This window comes from Rhinichthys klamathensis, unplaced genomic scaffold (genome assembly GCF_029890125.1).
Source record: "Rhinichthys klamathensis goyatoka isolate OS25496 unplaced genomic scaffold, OSU_Roscu_1.1 h1tg000236l_1, whole genome shotgun sequence".
Lineage (NCBI taxonomy): Eukaryota > Metazoa > Chordata > Actinopteri > Cypriniformes > Leuciscidae > Rhinichthys > Rhinichthys klamathensis.
In genome coordinates this window covers 300217-319211 of record NW_026606759.1, presented here as the reverse complement: position 1 = coordinate 319211, position 18995 = coordinate 300217, and the positions used below count along the sequence as shown (strand labels likewise).

At 40.3% G+C, this 18995-nt stretch overlaps 1 protein-coding gene across 7 annotated transcripts in view; it reads right to left on the bottom strand.

The window, feature by feature from the left end:
• Nucleotides 1–18995, bottom strand: part of psd3l (pleckstrin and Sec7 domain containing 3, like) — a 146494-nt gene that overhangs the window by 25753 nt on the left and 101746 nt on the right. For 6 of the 7 annotated variants that reach the window (XM_056265554.1, XM_056265552.1, XM_056265555.1 and 3 more), the window contains one exon: nucleotides 784–827. In XM_056265554.1, coding sequence (XP_056121529.1) covers nucleotides 784–827 — 44 coding nt within the window. Of the gene's footprint in view, nucleotides 1–783; nucleotides 828–5354; nucleotides 5750–18995 lie in introns of those variants that run through there. The other variant, XM_056265559.1, reaches the window with a different exon arrangement.

Genomic DNA, 18995 nt, shown 5'->3' with positions numbered 1-18995 from the left:
TAATTTATGAAATTGACACAAAAGATGATGCATGCATATAATTAGGTTTTTTAAAAATGGATTTATAAAAGTAAAAATGCCCATAAAAGGTAAAAATCAATTAAAACATATTGGAAAAAATCATTTCTGTCCCTGCTGTGAACTGAGTCAACAGTCCATGGCAGTCCCAAACCTGTCAAGGTACCAGCACAATAAACACACTCAGCAAAATATCGTCTAATTATCGTTATCGATAAAATCCCAGAAAATATAGAGAGAGATCATGTTTTGTCAATATCGCACAGCCCTGGGTTGGAGCAGAGAGTTGGCGAGGGCTGGCTGTGATTGGGCACAATGGGACGATGTCTCGCTCTATGACTGTTATCAGTGAGGCACACTGTCAGTCTAATGTCATGTTTTCAAGATCATAATTACAGCTCATGTCTCAAATGCCACCAATCTAATCATTTGACTGAAAAGCACACCATCACACACTTGGGCCTTAATTGGAGCATGTATTTGATGTGTATTGGTGAGCTGCGGGCACCAGAGCCAGCGATGATGGAGATAAAAATAAAACCACTCATTTCTTTCGCCCCTTGTAAGGCCTTGAGGCTTTAGAAAGGTGCTGGCGGAGGATCTGCGGGCCAGTGAATATTGCATGTGCTCATGGGAATGCCAGCCTGCACATTTCCAGATCTTATAAAGCACAATTCATTGCTTTTTCTCCACACTTTTCTGTTAACTCTTTTTTTTTCTGCTTTAAAAGACATGAATGGTGGTGGTGAATGTGTAAGTACTTACACGGCCCATTCCAGCTTCTCATTCTTGATGGAGTTATACAACACCTGCATGGAGAAAAACAGGGAAAGAAAGAGGCTTAGTATGGTATGCATTCAAATTTTAATATAATTCATATTCACCTGACGTAGAAGATATTCATTTAACCTTCTGAAATAACTGTTCTTAACATGTGAGATCTGCCCCTTGTTATGTGTGATCTGTGCAACTGTAACATCATGGCTGTGTAAAACGTACCAGAACGATGCGTGTGGTCTTTAATTTAATACACCATCTCACTGAGTTATTATGAAGTCAGCCACTGTCGAACAGTGTTAATTTTGTCAGCAAATTTTGATTTAGTTTTAGTCTTAGTCTTTTGACTAAAATGCCATTTAGTTTTAGTCATATTTTAGTCATCTGAATTGTTTTAGTTTTAGTCTAGTTTTAGTCGACGAAATACAATAACATTTTAGTCGACTAAATCTACAGTAGATTTAGTCGACTAAAATATAATGGGTTTAGTTCAATTGTAATGCGTTAATTTAGAATTTCTCTAAAATTTCCAAACCCATATACTCCCGGAGAAAACATCTATTAACCTGTTAATATGAATGATTTTTAAGTTTGAACATGCAATACAGATACAGATTTAACTGCTGTTACTTAAAAAATATCTTAAAATGAAATAAAACCACTTTTCCTAAAGTACAACACAGTCTTCTTTACAATGAATGATATATTCATTCCTTATAACTACTTACACATCATTCTTTATTCTTTCAAGCAGACATATTTATTTGTATGAATTAAATATAATTAATCCTTATTAAAGCTATTAACAAACAGTGAAAGCTTTTCTCTTTTTCTTTTGTTGCTTGATCAAAATTAAGGACACGGACCGCATTAGGTTTATTGCCACTGTCACTTTAAGACGTCGGATCATGTCCAATGACATGCGGATACAATTGCACTGATGCACATCCGACACACTCACAGTTTAAGACATAACCAGCATAGTTTACATGAATACTCTCCAAAAAGGACATTTAGACATACTGTTGTGTATTTCTCCATTCAGACACGAAAGAGAGCTCAATTCAGTAGCCTACTCGCGCGCTGTAGGTGTATTGTGCATGACTGCACGCTTCGGGTTAGGTGTGTGCGCACAGAAAACCGCACCGAATAGAGCTCTTTTTTGCATCGACACTCTTATTCAGAGATCGATATGTCTGCTCTACTCATTCTCCCAGACGTTCACATTTTTTTACGTTTTATGACCGCGGGGTAGATCACGTTACAGTAGCCTACAAATGTGCGCATCTACCACACACGCAGGACATCAGTTCTGACGGATCGCTTCCCAAATCGTCACTATCTAACATTTTCGTCTAGTTTTTATTCGTTGACGAAAATGTCAATAGATTTTCGTCATAGTCTTTGTCATTCAAAACTAGGTTTTATTTAGTTATCGTCTCGTTTTCGTCTGTGAAAAAATGTCGTTGACGAATAATTTTCGTCGTTATTTTCGTCAACGAAATTAACACTGCTGTCGAATCGGTTATAATGAAACACTGTCTCCTCTGGACACTAATGGATCTTTCTCATGCAGTGCCATCAGTGAAATTCATTGTGAAAATGTCACACAATTCATTTGCAGTATTTATGCAAATGCACACCCAGACTCCTGCGTGAAGTATGAGCGAAAAGGTCCAGCTAAACCTTAAAATGCTGCAGATATCTCATTTGTTAGCATGGATATTAGGGCACAGAGCACATGCACACGTTCAGAACCACGCCACACACCCGTGCAGGTCTCAAATGACCAACGGGCTTCGCCACATTCATGAGCATGCGAGATACAATAGACAGACTGTCATCTGATACACTTTTCACATGAAGTAACACTGATGTGACCCAGAGAAGACACTCAAACGGCGGATCTCTCATAACACTGATGTTACGTGACGCTGCGAGACCACACACGATGGGTCATGACCGTATGTCTGTGGTCTGCAACACACTCCCTTGTAGTACTGGGACGTACTGGTGCAAAAACACTAACGTCATGAAACCAGTCTGTGCTTTCTGACTGACACACGGCTGCTTTTGAACGCATGTATGTCTACGTGCACACGTGATCGCGAACACTGATGTGGATGATCAAACGCACTTCTGGCTCGTGCGAGGTTTCAATGCCAAACCAGTTCAGTGTTGTAGATCATGCAATGCGTCACAATTAGTGCTGGGCAGTCATTAATCGCATCCAAAATAAAAGTTTGTGTTTACATAGTATATGTGTGTGTACTATGTATAATTATTTTGTATACGCACATATGCATGTATATATATTTAAGAAAAATGTGTTATTTATATATAATCTAAATTATTTAAAAAAAAAAAACAGTATACATGCAAATATTTAAATATGCATATGTGCGTATACAAAATAATTATACACAGTACACACATATACTATGTAAACACAAATGCCTAGCACTAGTCAGAATATTCAATCTTTGCATTAGATATATCTAATATTAATCAAAACAATAATACTTGCAGGAAACAGATTTCTTCGTTCTTTTTGACTGTTGACTTGAATAATTACACAAAAAATCTGAAGCAGCGTTTACTTCACCGACAAATACTTGAAGCTACATTCCAGCCATTGTTTTAATTTAATATTCATATTTATCTTTCTAAATGGAGTGTGCTCAATAGTGCAGCGTTTCCATGCGGGATAGACATGGTGGCCAGCAAGCAAAAACTATCTCCAGCGAGTGTTGGTTTGTTGTTGTGTCACTAATTGCGTCATCAGGTTCTGCGCTCCTATTGGTCTCTGGGTTGACGTCTGGCGCAGGAGAAGTCACACTGCAGGACTGAGCCTCAAACCTTCTCACACAGGCAGATCTTCATCAGGGGGAAAGTTTGATCACAATGGTCATTAATCGGCTGTCGGTGAACAGATTTTGGTCTAGGATCAGATTTTGGCCAAGCATCCGAAGAATCTTTTAGGATTCACAAAATTAGTCTCAGACGGCCAAATCCTGGGTGAAATCGTTCAGTGTGAACCCGGCGTTACCCATGTGCAATAGGGGGTGATGTGGCCTAGTGGTTAATTAGCTAGTCTGGAACTGGAAGGTTTTAAGTTGCCAAGGATAATGCATGCATACTGTACTGTAAGGCACTTTAGGACAGACAATTAGCTAAATCAGAAAATAGTGTCAACTATATTTTATATTTAAATAATAAAACTAATTAGACTGATTTCTGGAAGAGCGTAAACAATGTGGCGTTTCCAAAACACTGACATGTTTGTTTGAGACCAAACCAATAGCGTGAGTTTGAATGATTAAGTGTGTACGCATTGAATTGAAACTTGTTTGAAAATATTATTTTGTCTTTCTGTTTGGCACTAGTGACGTATAATTTTAAATGACAGAAAAAATGTGATCTGATGCATGTAAAAAATAGTAATACCATGTTTCAAAAAAATCTGTCGGAGTCATTAGCAGCGTGGGCGTCGCTCCAGTCCGACATATAGCTTTCCGATCCCATCGCCCTCTCGCCGTCTCCCACACTGCTCCCTGCCAACTCTATACTGTACTGTACGTCTACAGGAGCAACATGCTCACAATGATATCAAATCTATTCCAAATACAATTAAACACAATTATAAAATCTTAAATAGAAATAATATTGCAATTTGTGTGTGTATATACATATATCATATGTACATACACTCAAACAAATCTGAATCAGTGATTACTTAACAAAAGCTATACAGTACAACATTTTTCAAATATAGCCATAAACTCCAATATGCTCCAACTCGTATCACTTAAGCCTCTAAATCCAGCTAAATCATCAGTTTTCTTTAAAGGAATTGCAACCAATGCACAAACAATTAGCACAGCCGTTTACTGTATGCGTGTGTAGTAACGTCCCCATGTTAGTTCACCCACAGTGAGAAGTGCCAATGTTCATGTGTGTACAAACACAAAGCCATGTTCCTCGCACATGAGCTGTGTGTGTCAGTGGCAGCGGGATGCCGCCCGCAGGACAACACACACATCAGACCGAACAGAAAACACACGGGTGTGAAGTAGGGAGCGGGTTACGCTGGCATGACCATATCTGTGAATCATAAATCAAACACAGTGACCAATAAGGCAGAGAGAGAGACGCTGTTAACCCGGGTCAAGGTGACACGTTAATGCCGTCACAATAACAGATGTTAACAACAGCATGCATGTCATTCAATAACAGCAAAAAAGCCACCTATCATGGTTTAGTGAGGTACAGACATAACTCCAGTGTAAGAACACAGACATGTCTCATCCAGTGGGAAATGCAGTATTGTGTGGAGTGCAAGTATTGCGTCCAGTGCCGCAGACACACTGAACACAGCACCAGAGCCGCACTTAACAGCAGCGCTATCTGAAGAGCGTTAGTGCGCGTGCAGAACAGCTGCGTTCAAAAACACCAGAGTCCAATAACCACAGAGATTATGTTAATACAGCATCACAATGCCCAAGAAATCATCTCCATTCCAGGCACACAAACACCACAGCAAACGCCAGGCTGGTTACCTTCTCCTTCTTGGGCAGTCCGGTGTTGAATTCGGCAGAATTGGACACTTTGAGGGACTTGGAGCGGTGCTGTGGCTGACGCCTGAGCGACTCCTCCCTGCCGTACTTCACGGACCCGCCGGGCCGCATGCGGACCTTCCCCGTGCCCTGAACACTGTTCACCCCGATCATCTCCTGCGCTTAGAGCCCTCACACACACGCGCGGAGCGAGAGAGGAGATCGAGCGTGTGAGGAGGCAGCGGACTGGAGAAGAGTGAAACCAACAGACGAGCACAGCAGAACAGCACACAAACGTCCCTGCCTTCAAGACACGAGCGAAGCTGCTTCCTCCCGCATCGCTCGCCGGAGTGTGTGGATACAGAGCGAGTTTCCCTGGGAGCAACACGTCAGTGACTGGTAGAGTCAGACACACACACAGAGAGAGAGAGAGAGAAGGGGAGAGGAGGTGCTCCTCCCATTCTGAAGAGAGCCAATGTTGAGATCGATTCATTTACATTTCACACAGCCGATGCGAGCTGCCCAACAGACTCGGAGAACACAGGCCGTCCTGGTCCTGCTCAGAGATGTTACCCAGAAGATCACCAGCAGATTTACTCTCGTTCACACGATCACGAGCCAAACAACCACGCAGCGCTGCCCCTGAGGCATGCATACACTACGCATGCTAATAATGCAGTTTATTGGAGAAACGGCCAAATGAGATTCCACTTTTGAGCGCAATAAGACTTTCACGCACAACTCTGGGTGTCTTGAGGTGGTTTATGATAATAATAATAATAATAATAATAACAACATCTCTGGAATAATGAGGCAATTCGAGACCTGCAATTCTTCCAAACATGCCTTGCTCTAGGCAGTAATTCACAGATCCACTGTGAGAAATCCATCACCTCAGTCTGATTTCATCTGAATCTATAATTCAAAGCGCATACTAATGCTAGAAACACACCATGACTGGCTGAAATAAAACAAATTATGAGCAGGCAGGTTTAATAATTTAAGTTTCAGATGTGGAATTGTAATTATAAGCTCAATAGCCGTCTCAAAAACGGCAAAAGCTCTAATCCGATTGGCTGACAGACAAGGTCGCTACACAATGGACACTTAATCATAAGATGATGAGATTTAGAGGTGTACTATATACTGCCACCATACCAATTATCAGCTGATATTAGTGGGTTTCTTATATTTAAATTGATCAGTATCAGCAAGTATTGTACATATATTAGCTGATATTGGATAATTAACGGTGCATGTTCTTATCCACCAATATTTCCAGTTAGGTAACTTTGCCTTCAGTAAACGCTTCAACGTATATTTTGTAGATCTCAATATTTCAACATCAATCTGTCTTTCATTCTGTACATTATAATGTTGTGATGCCTACATTCACAGCACTTGGAACAACTGTTTGTAATTTTTGTGAGTTAGTGTGCTGAAATTTTATAGATATCAAAAATTGGCCATTTATTGGTAATTGTGCATAACGTAATGATTATCAGCCAACATTTTAATATTGTTTGCATTTCTTATTGAGAGCTATAAAAATAGTTTAGTCTGTTCCACTTTCATTTCAGAGAAATAGCTGTGAAATAATCTATACATACAGTATCATTTGTGTTTGAAAAGTGTACACACATTTTAAAATCGTACAATCTTTTGGGGACAAAATATAATTCCTGGGTCATTATCTAAAGTTTTTCCTTCTTATCATTGACCTACCTATGATTGTCATGATAAAGATTCAGGTCTCACGTTCTGTTCCTGTCCAAATGGGCAGATCTTGGCCAGAATAATGTGAGACGATTTCATATTTGACCTCATGAATGATTCAAGCAGAGGCTTCATGTGTAGGATGCAGGAATATCTCATACACTTTCCTCCTCTCTGAATGTCTGTTTGAACTCCAGAGGAGCATCAGATCTGCATACAGTTTAATTACAGCAACAAAACATCCCACGGGAATGAAGCAGAAAGAAGAAAGCAGCATTCGGAACTAGTCTATGATATCCACACACGCTTTCTAGGAAAGCAAGGCGTTAGGATGAGAAGTGCAAATACAATCAAAAGGACCTCATCCAGGAATCTTTTACACATTTTTACATTATGTTAGAATGAAGTAGTTTGAAAGTAGGGCTTCAAAACTGGCAAAGCTGTGACTGAACACTTTTGTGTTAAAAGCATTCGTTAAATTCTGGACGTATTCTGCGTGTCCACAGACTGCGGCTTTCATTCGAGGATGCTGTCAAAACAGCACTTTCTCTCTGAGTAGAAACAGTGATCAGTTCCCTCTCGACAGGGAAAGTTGAGCCAAAGCCTGCTCATGCCCAGCAGAGGAGGAGCACATGGCGGCTGGCTCCTCTTCTGAGAGCATGTGGATCTGGAGAGAGAATTATGCCATCCTAAACCTGCACAATTATTATTTATTATACTTCATTTGATAGTTTTCAATCCAAACAAAGAAGCATGCACATTTATTATTCACTTGTCTGTATGCCAGATTCAGTCACATGACATTGAATGAGTCAATTCTACCAAAAAAACAAAACAAAACCAAGGTAAGAAATGTTCAACATGAAACCCTTAATCACCCGAGCTGCCAGACACGACTGACTGTAGCCAAACCCCATGCTACACTTGACACGAGAACAAAAGAATTAAAGAACAAAACAAGAGAGGGTGTGTGTTTGTTTGTTATGTGACCAATTAAAAGAAAATACTACTGGACAAATGGATAATGGGGAAAAATTACTAATTTAATGTAGATCTGGAGCAGGCAGTCACAGAAAGAAGGGTTGCATCAGTTAAAGCCTGCCTCATTTAGTTCAGTTGAATCGCCCTAGAGTTCGTTGTCCCCCTTGGGTGCGGTTCGTTTGGGCAGAGACCTCCTCGAAGAGGTGGTGAGAACGTGATCCGACCTTGAACAGACCCAACTGCCAAAGAACTGCGCATTTCTGGACTAAACCAGCTGCCGTAGTCAAACAGAACTATTATTTAGATCGTCTATGGCGCTCCCTTTAAGCCACGGACGGAAGGGTGGATGGACGGACGGAAGGGTGGATGGACGGACGGAAGGGTGGATGGACGGACGGAAGGGTGGATGGACGGACAGAAGGGTGGGTAGATGGACGGACAAAAGGGTGGATGGATGGATGAACGGACGGGATGGATGAACGGGTGGATGGACGGACAGAAGGGTGGATGGATGGATGAACGGACGGGATGGACGAACGGATGGATGAACGGGTGGATGGACGAATGGATGGATGGACGGAAGGGTGGATAGACAGACAGAAGGGTGGATGGATGGATGAACGGACGGATGGATGGATGAACGGGTGGATGGACGGACGGAAGGATGGATGGACGGACGGAAGGGTGGATGGACGGACAGAAGGGTGGATGGATGGATGAACGGACGGGATGGACGAACGGATGGATGAACGGGTGGATGGACGAATGGATGGATGGACGGAAGGGTGGATAGACAGACAGAAGGGTGGATGGATGGATGAACGGACGGATGGATGGATGAACGGGTGGATGGACGGACGGAAGGGTGGATGGACGGACAGAAGGGTGGATGGATGGATGAACGGACGGATGGATGGATGAACGGGTGGATGGACGGACGGAAGGGTGGATGGACGGACAGAAGGGTGGATGGATGGATGAACGGACGGGATGGACGAGCGGATGGATGAACGGGTGGATGGACGGATGGATGGATGGACGGAAGGGTGGATAGACAGACAGAAAGATGGATGGATGGATGGATGAACGGACGGATGGACGAACGGATGGATGAACGGACGGACGGATGGATGAACGGGTGGATGGACGGAAGGGAGGATGGATGGAAGGGTGGATGGACGGACAGATGGATGGACGGATGGATGGATGGACGAAAGGGTGGATGGATGGATGAACGGATGGATGGATGAACGGGTGGATGGATGATGAACGGGTGGATGGACGGACAGAAGGGTGGATGGATGGATGGATGAACGGATGGATGAACGGGTGGATGGATGGATGGACGGAAGGATGGATGGATGGACGGAAGGATGGATGGACGGAAGGGTGGATGGACGGACGGAAGGGTGGATGGATCGATGGATGAAGGGACGGATGGACGAACGGATGGACGGACGGAAGGATGGATGGATGGATGAACGGACGGATGGACGGGTGGATGGATGGATGGACGGAAGGATGGGTGGATGGATGGACGGAAGGGTGGATGGATGGATGAAGGGACGGATGGACGAACGGATGGATGAACGGATGGATGGATGGACAGAAGGGTGGATGGACGGACAGAAGGATGGATCGATGGATGGATGAACGGACGGATGGATGAACGGACGGATGAACGGGTGGATGTTACTTTTATTTCAACCAGTTATCTTCAGATTTTGCTTAGAAATTCCGGTGTCATGACAGCCGAATAATAATTAATAATAACAAAAAGGAAAATCCAAGTTTATTCCTCTTTTATGCAATCTGCTCAATCTCCCTCAAGTTTTGCATCTTCAGAACATCCAAACCGGTCCTGTCAGAAGAAGATTTATGACCCCGAGGATTGAAATGTATATCCTACTTTATTAGTTAATATGGACTATATAGTGCATATAATGCAAAAGACAGCACTTCCAAAGGTTTTATTCATTTTATTCTCAGCAGGGTTGTCATCGGGTTGCTTAAGACGTTATGGTCACTTGCCAGACAATATGCCTTAATGTGAGGAGTGAGCCAACGGGCTGATGCCTCATCATGTCCATCTGTTCCCCACAGTGAGAAGCAGAGCACACACTCACGTCACTCGCACAGGACGGAGGAGCGCATCTACAGAATAATAACACAAGAACAACAACAACGCTTCACGCCTGCAGGATCAGGGGCCTGTACCATGAAGCCGGTTTAGGCGGCTAGCCCGATGTGTTTCAGTTTAGTTTGCACCAACCCTGGGTTTAGGCACCATGAAAGTGGTTTGGCGTTTAGCGTTCATCGCCATAGTAACTCACGCTCCACGGCTAACTGGCCCGGGTCAGGTGATGCTCCAGGTGAGAGGTTACAGACCAGACTTGGACCAATCAGCTGTGAGCAAAATGTCACATGTCTGACGCGATAAAGTCACTCCACCTGTTTCCACTCCAAATTAAAGATCACTAGCAAATGATTATTAAAGACAAAATCGTCTGGCTTTTACTAATGCTTATTTAGAATAATAATTTTGTATGATTTAGAACTTATGTAATTATTATACCCTTAATCGATCACACATGTACAATTTTAGTTCATCAATTATTATTACACAGATTTTAAATTAATAAATATATAAAGGTAACATAAATACGCTTTACAATCGATAGATGAAGCTATACAATGACTACGTGTGAGTTTAAATGTTCAATTCTCTCTATACCTTTATCAACTGTATAAACTAACTTCACAACATGTGGCTGTTCACTACTGATGTCACACCTGAACTCCTAAACTCAGGATAAAGCCTGAGCGGACAGAGAGAGGTGATGATCAGCATCATGGTACCAACAAAGCCTGGTGGGATTGGTTTGGTTTTGTCAACTTAAAACTAATCCTGCAACCGGAGTTTGTTCAACTACCATCATGGTACAGGCCCCTGCTCTAATAGTTGCACGGAAATAATCAACAAAGTATTAAACAATATTTAGAATGAGTTAAAAATAGAATACAATTAATTATAAAAACAAAGTTGGAAAACTTATATAATTGTATTTAAGTATGTTGTAGGATTGTGAATAAATTAACTCATTAAACACAGATATCTGTGATAAATCACAATTCTTAACACTAGAACGGCCACGCCGGTCATTTTGACCGCTTAGAATTTTATATCTGCAATAACTTTGTTGAAAAAATAAATAAAATCCTTCCGGTACCAGACTTTTCCTAAAAGTGTCTGTATTTTAATTTAAAATGTTTTTAATATAAATTACACACAAGGCAAAAAAACAAATGAACATAATTTACCTATTTCGGTCATACATGGTCATATTGACCACACTAAATTTCGCAGTATTCTTTTGTTACATTTCCCGCAGTTGACCTTTGTCTGTTAGAAAATAATCAGAAGATTCAATTGCAAAATGACAGATGTTTCTTGAGAGCTGGTCATTTGCTGGGAGAGTTAAGGTGTGCACATATCCGGTATGAAGCCCTTGGCAGCTTATGGGACGCTGCGTGTAGAACCAGGAGTGCTGAACACGGGATAACACACGGAAAACGGACACAGGCAGGGAATAAACACGCAGGAAACATCCACATCGGTCTGACAAAGACTAGGCGACAACAGTGACACTAAAAAGGGATCGCTGATCCGCTATAGCTGGCGCGTTGATCTCAAGCAGCGGGCGTGCTGATCAGCGGCAATGATCAGCGACCACGCGCACACACACACACACAACAAGACGAGAAAAGGGACAGCGAATTCATAAACCGTGACATTGTCTCTCTCACTGTCAAAAGAATATTTAAATAAGATACTTTTAGTTGTTATTATCTTGTTCTGAGTTATGTTGAATGGATATGGAATAGGCCTAGCCTATCTGTTGTGAATATGCGATAATTACGGGCTAGCCTACTAATGATATTATTATTTATAAATGTATAATTAAACTTGTTTAAATGTACAGTTTGGTGTTGTTTTGTTTTCAAAAGATACCCTAATACAATAAATGCATTAATCTCTCAATTGGGTATTTATCATTAAAGATATAGATTTTGCAATCTAACAGTCAAAACAACCCACCGCTTGTGTCAGTTCTAGTAGTTATGGAATTCTGGCACTTCTAGTGTTAATCATACATATATTGGCAAATCAAAACAATCTTATATGTGTAAATATCAAGAACACTTTGATTCTCCATTTCGTGACCCCTTTAAGAGAAGTGAACTAATAGACCATGATCTCATTTAAATCCACTTTTACTACCATTTTGTATTGGATTATAAAAAACTCTGAAAGCATGACAGAGATGTTTCACAGCAAATGCATATTTGTACCTTGTGTCGTGGAGGTGAGGATATTCATGAACAACACATCCGGACATCACGATGTGGAGGATTTCAAAGCAAATCATTTTGCAGAATTAAAGCAATAAATGTTGATTTGTGAGTTGTGAAACCATGTTTTTACAGTAGCATGACTTCAGGTCTACTTTCTCTGACTGATCTGCCGGAGATAAATCTTAAGATAAATCCCCCTTTTTTGGAAGGTAATTCAGATATCTTTAAGTAAAAACACAAAACAAGATTTTGATTAAGCTCAATTGGGCCATTTTCAGAATCCATGAATCCAGAATCTGTATTTCACTCACTCATTAACCCTCTGGGGACCAAGGTGTTTTTGGGGTCCTTGAGATGTTTTGACATGCCCCGACATTTGTGCTTTTTTCAGTTGCTTATAAACATATTAATGCCAAAGGTGTAATTACACTCTATTTAGCACAAATAGGGCTACCATAATATGTGAGCAACATGTATGTACATGTTTGTATTTTTGAGAGAATATTGTTTATGCGTGGTTATTAAAAAAAACTAAAAATTAAAGTTTCTGAAATAAGGCCACAAAACACATACTAAATATGTGTCCACAAGACTTTTGACTAAAGGATGTTGTCGCCTAGAGTTTTTGCTTCAAAATGATCTGAAAATCATCCTTCCTAATCATTCACATAAAACAATAGATTGTTTTAAATTGTGAAAAACATTATTTTTGTTTGGAAATGCAGTATTTCCAGAACGGCCCAACCCCCTCATGAATAATTAGGTGGTTCTCACCTGAGAAGACAAAGACCCGCATAATAATGAGCCTTTCATTCAGGTGTGTCACACAAGAAAGAATGGGAGGACAATATACATATATACATACACACACACACACACACACACACATATATATATATATATATAATCAAAATATAAATGAAAGTCAAAAGCACATTTTTAGTCATACCTTGGAACAAATCCTGCTCAAATAGGTTATATGGGCCATTCTATAGAATTGGTTCAAAGTTAGAGTTGGAAACATCTTGAAAAGAAAATGGTCTTTTTCCATAAATCTCTTATAAAGTATTATTTTTTAAAGTTGGCCAATACATTTTATCATACATATTTCAAAGTTAAGGATTCATTATTTTGATATAGCCTAGCTTGCATTGGAACAAACACTATAACAGTTGATTAGTTTATTTTTGACAAAACATACTATATATTTAACATATGAGCAGAAACGGTCTAACAAAAGCTTATTTGATGTCTATTTTAGAGTAAAAACTTTATAATCTATCCAAAACTAGTCAACGAAATGTTGTCATTACAGATACTATTCTATATCGCGATTAGAACAAATCTCAGTAGGCTATAGCGATATAGATTGGATGTGTTCATGTAAAAATAAGGTTTACTAAAGTAGGCGCGAGAGTGAATGAACGCACAGATGCGATGTCCATCTGTAGTAAACAACATCGCGCGCACGTCTGTGCCGTTCATTCATTCACACACAGACTGTTAAGATTCATATTTAAACAGTCTTTGTGCAGTTTACAGACACTATTCAATAACGCGATTAGAACAAAGCACTTAAGAATAAATAACTTACTACATCAGCTGAATCCGTTGCTCCTCGAAATGAAACTACCAGCACTTCTGAGGTAACTTTTACAGGATTATTATGATAGTATTATTCCTCACAGCGCAGCAAGACAAGGTAAAGTACAAGATTCTTATTAAACTGGATGTTTATCCAGCTGATGTGGGCGTTTTCATGGCTAGCCTCAACATTTGTGTTTGAATAGCGCGCGCTCTCAGTGGGCGTGGTCACATTAACACGTCATACCCTATAATGAGCTGCAAGGAAAAAGACTGACATCTCTCTCTTTTCATGCAGATTACATAAACTGATAATATTTGTTAAAGCCAATTGTTTTTTGCATTGAGTGCCTGTTGAGTGTAAATGTTGGACTATGTTGGTACTGACGCCCTGTCACGCAACGCATCAGCAATCATGTGATCTCATTAAAGGCGTTCATACTGATGCTGATCTACAGAGACAAAACCATGGACGTCTATGATCTGAGGTGACATGAGCAACAACGACCTCTGGCAATGCAACAAAGTTGAGTTATATGAACTTTGTAAAATGAGCAGTGATGTGGCGATGACCCTCGTGTCATGTACCTCAGTGGCCAGATTCATGACGACCTTGGCCAGCTACTGCCTAAGATAATGCGATGATATTGTGTGCTTCTTAATATCAGCTCGCACAGAAAAAAAAAACATGTTTAAGGCCAGATCAGCTAATGCACATTCTACTTTAAAAGAACAACAACAACTTGACATTTGAAAGTAATTTGGGACTAGAGGTGGGATATAAAGTGTTGTGATTGGATGTATAAATACATGCAGGAGTGCAGCAGTTAGGTGATCGAGCACGAGCTAGCAGTGTGTGTGAAGACGAGTGTGTGCAACTGGACACGGCAGATGAATGCCCGAGCACAATGATTTAATTGCTGTCAGTGCGCAGACAAAATTATCCTGCGTTCTAAATAGGCACGACCAGGACAACAAGCGATCACTCTCTAGATCCGTCTTTTCATAACCTGCTATGATAATTGATGCACACAAATTGGTGGATAGAAAGATATGGATTTTTTGATGGCCGATACCAAGATTTTAAAGAGCAGGGTGGCCGATGCCTGATATAAAGCTGCTTACTACACTTAAAGACCGTAAATAACACGTGCTGCTATGGAATTTATATTTATTTTACATAATACTTACAAAATTAGAAATAAAAAATCTTCTTGTTTGTGTAATCCTTTTGTTACGGAAGCTTGTTTCCATATATAATGCTAAAAAAAGTCATAATTGCCAGTTTATTTCTCACAATTCTGACTTTATAACTCGCAATTGCGATTTTATATCACTCAATTCTGAGATAAAAGTCAGAATTGTGAGATAAAATATCTTAATTACCTTCTTATTTTTTATTGTGTGGCGGAAACAAGCTTCCCTATATTGTGGTATTTTCACAAATTAAACATCGTAACCAACACCAACATCATTTTTTCTCAAATAAAGACCAGCTAAACCTAATTTTATATACAGTACAAAGTGAATATGACATGAATATGATGGTGGCAAACTGTATATATTGCAGGATAGTTTGAAACGAAGGGTTTAAAGCGTGTGCGTGTGAGTTTAGGTGTTGACGTGTGATGACTGGCGTGTTTAGTGGGCCTGATGGCAGAAAGTGACAGATCTGCAGGACCAGTCTATGGAAGCCATGGAATAAAAGAGTAAAAAAGGTCATTTCGAGGTTTATACCTCACAATTGTGACTTTTTCCTTGCAATTCTTAATTGAAATCTCAATTAAGAGAGGAAAAAATCAGTATTGTGAGATCTAAACTCGTTATTCTGTCTTTTTTCCTCCGAATTGTGATATAAACTATCAATTACGAGTTATAAAATCAGAATGAAGAAATAAAAATGCTACAGGTTTAAATGTTATATAAATAAAATGTTATGTTTAAATATCATTTCATGCAGTAACTGTCAAAATAAAAGTCCTGGCACTGTCGAAATAAAAGTCACACACTTATCGGCCAAACAGAAAAACGTATTGTGTTGTTAATAAATAAATGCTAAATATCAGTCAATATAACACCCGTGGCAATATATTGGTCGACCACTGACAAAAAGCCATTTTAATAGTATATTTTCATTTAGTTGGATAGCTCCGCCCACAGTGAATCTCACTGGTCTTGAACTTTCTGCATAACCTCGTGACTGACTGTGACTTTGCTACTTTTAATGGCATTTAATGAGGACAAAAAAATGACTTGACGCTGGGCACTCGTCATGTAGCGCCTGGTTACAGCATGGTGACCTGTGGACTCTTCCCTCCCGCAGTTAAGAGCGCCTGATATACTGAACTAAAGCTTCACAGCTGATGCACTCTAATTGAATGAAATCTTTATAGGGTCTGTTTATTTCCTGCTGACCATTAAACTCACCTTGTTTTATACCCTCATTAAAGCGGCGCGGCTCAGTGTGACCCACAGGTTAATGGGCAGCGCACATGCAATTCAGATCTTGATCGTTCAAGCATTGAGAAAGATTCAGTCTAAACAATGTTTTGGCCACTTTCAGAATGACATCACAGAACTGGTTTTATTAGACATCAAGTGAAAGCATTGCACTGTTGCTAAATGTATACATGCAGCTCATAGTTGATGAAGACATGCATGCGCAAAAAACAAAGCTTCTCAACAATCTACAGGAGGCCGTGTCAGTGTCTGTGTGATCTATAAAAATAAACCTCTTGAAATGGTGTGGACATGCATGTGTAGGATGCAGCGCTGGCAGCAGTCGAGCCGTCTCAGAGCACACACAGACGGGGCAAGCACTGATGCTCAGAATAAACCACCTTCACTTCCACTGGTTTACAGCGGGTACATGCCATATGACACATATAGTGAGATATATATATATATATATATATTAGGGGTGGAACGGTACATGTATTCGTACCGAACCGAATCGGTACGGGCGTCACGGTTCGGTGCACGAATTTACACGGAGAATACACGGTATAAAAATAAATAAAACTCGCGTGCAAATTAATGTAATGTAATGCGGAACTACTGTTAGATACGCGGGTTCTTCTTTAGGGACACATAATCTGTACCATCGGCTTAGCTCTGAACGCGCGTTCACTTCAAACGTTGGCTTTATACGCGCGTCCTATTCGCTTTGGACTAGCGTCGAACTAGACGCAAATTTGACGCTCTATTCGCGTTTGGTGTGACCGTGACCGCATAATGAACAGGCTGCGATGTCAAGATTGCAATGCTGGTGTGTGTGTGTGTGTGCGCGGAGAGAGAGATAGATAGAGAGAGTCGCGCAGGCGCGATCGAACTGTGTGTGTGTGTGTGTGTGTGTCGTGTGTGTGTGTGAGTGAGAGTGAGAGAGACAGAGAGAGAGAGAGAGAGTGAGAGAGAGGCGCGCGATCGTACAGTGGAAACATAAAAAACATACTCCATCATTTTGTTCATACAGTTCATTAAACCTGCAAAGTGTTTACTTATATTTGTGTACACTCGCAATAAAACACAACATTGTGCTTTTGTCACACTGTAAACTCTTGTCAAACTGTATCCTACAACTGTCACCCAACCAAAATCTCTCTCTCACACACACACACACACACACACACATACACACACACACACTGTTTTAAAAGCAAAACATATTTATCCAACTCCATTTCAAATAAACGTTATATTAATATATTAATATTAGCGATTTGCAAAGATTAATATATTAATATAAAGTTTAATAAAACGTTACACTCACTTCCGTTCTTCTGGAGATTCAGCAGGAACACGAATATCTGGTACCGATCCATTTTTCATGAGCAGCAGCTTAGCAAATCCAGCTTTATACTGACCCTCGTTTATAAAGCAGTCTGGTGTGTGAAATGATTCGCGCAAACATGAGAGCATTGACGTTGCTCGTGGGGAATATTCCCTTCGAAAACAAACACAGCCACTGCGTCTTCAGCGGTTCGGATTTAGGAACATTAAAATGACTGTGTTCGTTATTACACCCAAGAACAGAACACCACAATCGCTTAGACGCCATTCTGCTCATAGACAGTGCTCCAGCATATCAACAATGACCGCGCCGGTCCGCGCAGACTATGATTGACAGCTCTCTCATGGAGCTGATCTCACCCGCGAGGGCGGGTCTGTGTTGAGACGCTCCTGTCAATCAACAATCGTGGGAGGGGCTTCCGAGCGTGTGACGTCACACGGTCGAACGGCTCGATTTGAGGCAGGGGAAAACATATAAGGAGATTAAAACAAAAACACTGGATGGATTTTTATCATTTTATGATGGTTGTGTACAGGCACTGCCAACACACATTTCAGTACAATCAACTTGTAAAAGTGCATGCACCATATGACCCCTTTAATAAAACTTATTTAAAAAATACAATGCCTTCTGCATTTTTGTTTTGCTTTTCCCTCCATTGTACCGAAATCGTACCGAACCGTGATGTCTGAACCGAACCGTGACTTCTGTGTACCGTTCCACCCCTAATATATACATACACTCTACCATTCAGTATCTTTTGCCCAAGACTGCATTATGTGATCAAAAATACAGTAAAAACAGTAACTGTGAAATATTATTACAATTTAAAATAACTTTTCTATTTTATTCATATTTTAAAATGTAATTCATTACTGTGATGGCAAAGCTGAATTTTTCTTATTAATTTCAAAGTTTTTGCTTCTTTATTTTGTTTGTGGAAACCATGATACATTTAATTTTCCAGGATTCTTTGATGAATAGAAAGTTCAAAAGAACAGCAGATTTTTAAAAATTTAAATATAAATATATGCATATGCCAAATGCATAAATGTCAAATGTTAATGCCAAATGCTGCATCGTCTTCCTCGTGTGAAGAAAGTGTTTTTTTTAATGATCCAGAATCTTTGGGTATGTTGTAAAAACTGCTTTTAATTACATGGCTTAATGAGTGATTCATTAGTTCTTACACAGATTAAGATGCAAGTAATGTGAGC